We start from the raw sequence: 2,825 nt of genomic DNA, 5'->3' as shown, positions 1-2,825 counted from the left end.
TACGGGGCTTGAGCCGGGGGAGTCCAGCGGGAAGGAGACACCCGTTGTAATGCAGAGCGCAGCAAGGTGCCGAACGAGTTTGTAAAAAATAGTTTTCCTTCTAAAAAGCTCTTGTTGGGTCTGTGCTTGTGGCTCAGTGAGATGTCGTGGAAGGAGACAGCAATAATATCACTTCTGGGTGAAATGGCAGCCCGTGCTGTTCACTTCAATCAGTGATTTGACAAGGGAATCATCTTCCCGGACAGCCCAGTTAATGCTGATGCCTTCTCCCTGTAGGTGCAAAGAACTTGTACATCATCTCCGTGAAGGGAATCAAGGGGCGCCTGAACAGGCTGCCGGCAGCTGGTGTGGGTGACATGGTGATGGCTACTGTCAAGAAAGGCAAGCCAGAACTGAGGAAGAAGGGTGAGTGTGGAGAGGAGCGGCGAGGAATGGGCAGCCCCTGCCCCCCGCCTGCCTGCGCCGTAGTGTCCCTCTTTTGAGGGACGGAGAGGCAGGCTGCTTGTTAAAGGGGAGCACAGTTCCTCCCTCAAACTGATGCCGAAGGCAGGCGCCGAATGTCTGGAGCGTCACCTCCACCCTTCTAAAAAGCACTTGTTGGGTCTGTGTGCAGTGACTCAGTGAGTTGTCGTTGAAGGGCAGAGCAAAAGCATCGCTTTTGGGTGAAGTGGCAGCCTGTGCTGTTTATTTCAATCAGTGGTGTGACATTCTGCCTTGGAAAAGAAGGTTTACTACCCCTCTGGAGGGGGAGGGAGGAGTTCTTGATGAATATTGTCTGAATTTGATGGTTTATTTAGAAATAAAGGTGGGAAAGTGGAAAACCACAGAATTGTCCAAGTGTAGACACAGCTGTAAGTGTTACACAATCAGTTTTAAGTCTACTATTGACTATAAACTGTAGCTTTTCCTAGTGAAGCACTGCTAATATGAGATAAAAAACCCCAGCCTGAACCTGTGTATTGAATTAGATGCTGGAGCAGAACAGTTCCTCCGGGGTATCTGTTGCTGGACTGTGTGCTTAACGTGATGTCTGCGATACTAAGCTGCTTGTTTCTCTTTGCAGTTCACCCAGCAGTGGTAATTCGGCAGCGGAAATCGTACAGGAGAAAAGATGGGGTGTTCCTCTATTTTGAGGACAATGCAGGAGTGATAGTAAATAATAAAGGTGAAATGAAAGGTACGGACAAGAATCCTGTTGCGCTGGGCGAAAGGGGAGGGCGGAGAGGGGTGGTAGGTCGGCATTGCCAATTCGAGGGCTTTGCTATCCTGGGAAAAAGGACCCAGATTCTCCTCGGAAAGTGCAATTGGGTTGAACTGGTGGTTGTGTAAAATATAAACCATCTCTGCGCCTACTCAGACCTCTAATACACTGTCGTCTTTTTCTCTTTTCCAGGCTCTGCAATCACAGGCCCTGTGGCTAAGGAGTGCGCGGATCTGTGGCCCAGGATAGCCTCCAATGCAGGAAGCATTGCGTGAACGTGTTCATCTTCGCAGAGATAAAATAAAAGTCCTTATACCAAAGAAGTAGTGTCTTTCTTGCCAAAGTGCCCTCCTCTGCTGAGCAGGACAGTGTTAGAATGAGGGAGTTAGTTCTGGGAAGCCTTTTTACAGAACTCCTTGTGTGGATGTGTATTTTTATTTGGAGTTTCATATCCAGTGATAAGACTTTTGCAGGCAGGTTCCTGAACTACTGGAAAATATCTGGAAGGGCGTTGCACTGGAATGGCTTAACTGACTGAATTGATCAAACTTACATATGTGCAGATAGAAACCGAGAGGTGCATATAAAAGCCTTTCTACAAGAAGCCTTCATACAGGGGCTCTCAAAATTGTACGTCTGGAATTTTCTTCCAGAATGGGAAATTTAACTGCTTAGAGTTACCGGTCTGATTCTGTGGGGTGGGGCAGGGAAATACCGTGTACAACTGATCTGTACCATGAGCTGCAGAGTTCGCTGTGGACAGCAGGATCTGGAGAATATTTCTTAGACCTTGCTGAAGCCGTGCAAGGACACATCAAGCCCACTGCTGCTGGCTGAGGTAGTGGCTGAAGCACATGCTACTAAACCCTCCACCAGTGGTGAGACAGACCCTGAGGTCACTGATTGCTAAGGGGGTAGGTACTGCCTTGTACCTGGGCTCACAAGTGAAAACAGGGGTGACTTTTCTTGGGTATCATGGCCCTGGTGCCCTGTAACACCCAGCTTGATGCCAGCATGCATGCTGCTGTGGGCCAGGGGATGGGTAATGGGGTGCTGCTCCCAGAACTGGCTGCAGCTCTGACCTCAGGCAGCTCCTGGTGTGGTTGGGTTTGCCTTCATCTGCCCTGGCACAAAGCTGTTCCCACAGCATGCTTCACTTTTCCTTAGAGATTTCTGATAGTTTTGTGCTATTCCTGATGTGTTCAGTGTAGAGAGGTTATAGTGGAGGAAGGAGGGTGGTGAAGGGAGCAAAACCTTAGAGATTTTGTACCACAAACACAGATGGACAAGAGCACCAGGGTCTTGCAGTGCTTTGTTAAATGGTGGTGTTTTTAAACAGCTCTTTGGCCTAACCAACATGATTCTGTAAATTATTCTGGCCTAAAAATTGTTTCTCAGACATTCCCAGAGGATAATTGGGAGCTGTGCACTGGCAGCAGCTGGGGAGGGGAAAGATGAAAAAGGACTTACGTGGACTGGGGGCCACTCTCTTCTACAGGCCATTCCAGGGAGCAGGCGAGCAGTCGTGGCTTCTTCCTAGCGGACCTGGAACCCGCGGAAGGGTACAACGGGTGCTCTGGCTGTCACTGCAACGCTCCAAACCTGAGGCTGAAGTCAATCTCTC

General features: G+C 49.2%; 1 protein-coding gene across 1 annotated transcript; it reads left to right on the top strand.

Moving 5' to 3' along the window:
* Window positions 1-276: 276 nt before the first annotated feature.
* RPL23 (ribosomal protein L23) lies at window positions 277-1,519 on the top strand (the record flags this gene model as incomplete). The annotated part of the gene is made up of 3 exons (XM_009708336.1): window positions 277-405; window positions 1,064-1,177; window positions 1,394-1,519. Coding segments are annotated over 3 exons (326 nt in total), but the record flags the coding sequence as incomplete, so codon positions are not given.
* Window positions 1,520-2,825: the final 1,306 nt, after the last annotated feature.

Source organism: Cariama cristata, unplaced genomic scaffold (assembly GCF_000690535.1).
Source record: "Cariama cristata isolate BGI_N322 unplaced genomic scaffold, ASM69053v1 scaffold37700, whole genome shotgun sequence".
NCBI lineage: Eukaryota > Metazoa > Chordata > Aves > Cariamiformes > Cariamidae > Cariama > Cariama cristata.
The sequence above is the reverse complement of the archived record's forward strand: the minus strand, read 5'-3'. Positions and strand labels throughout refer to the sequence as shown.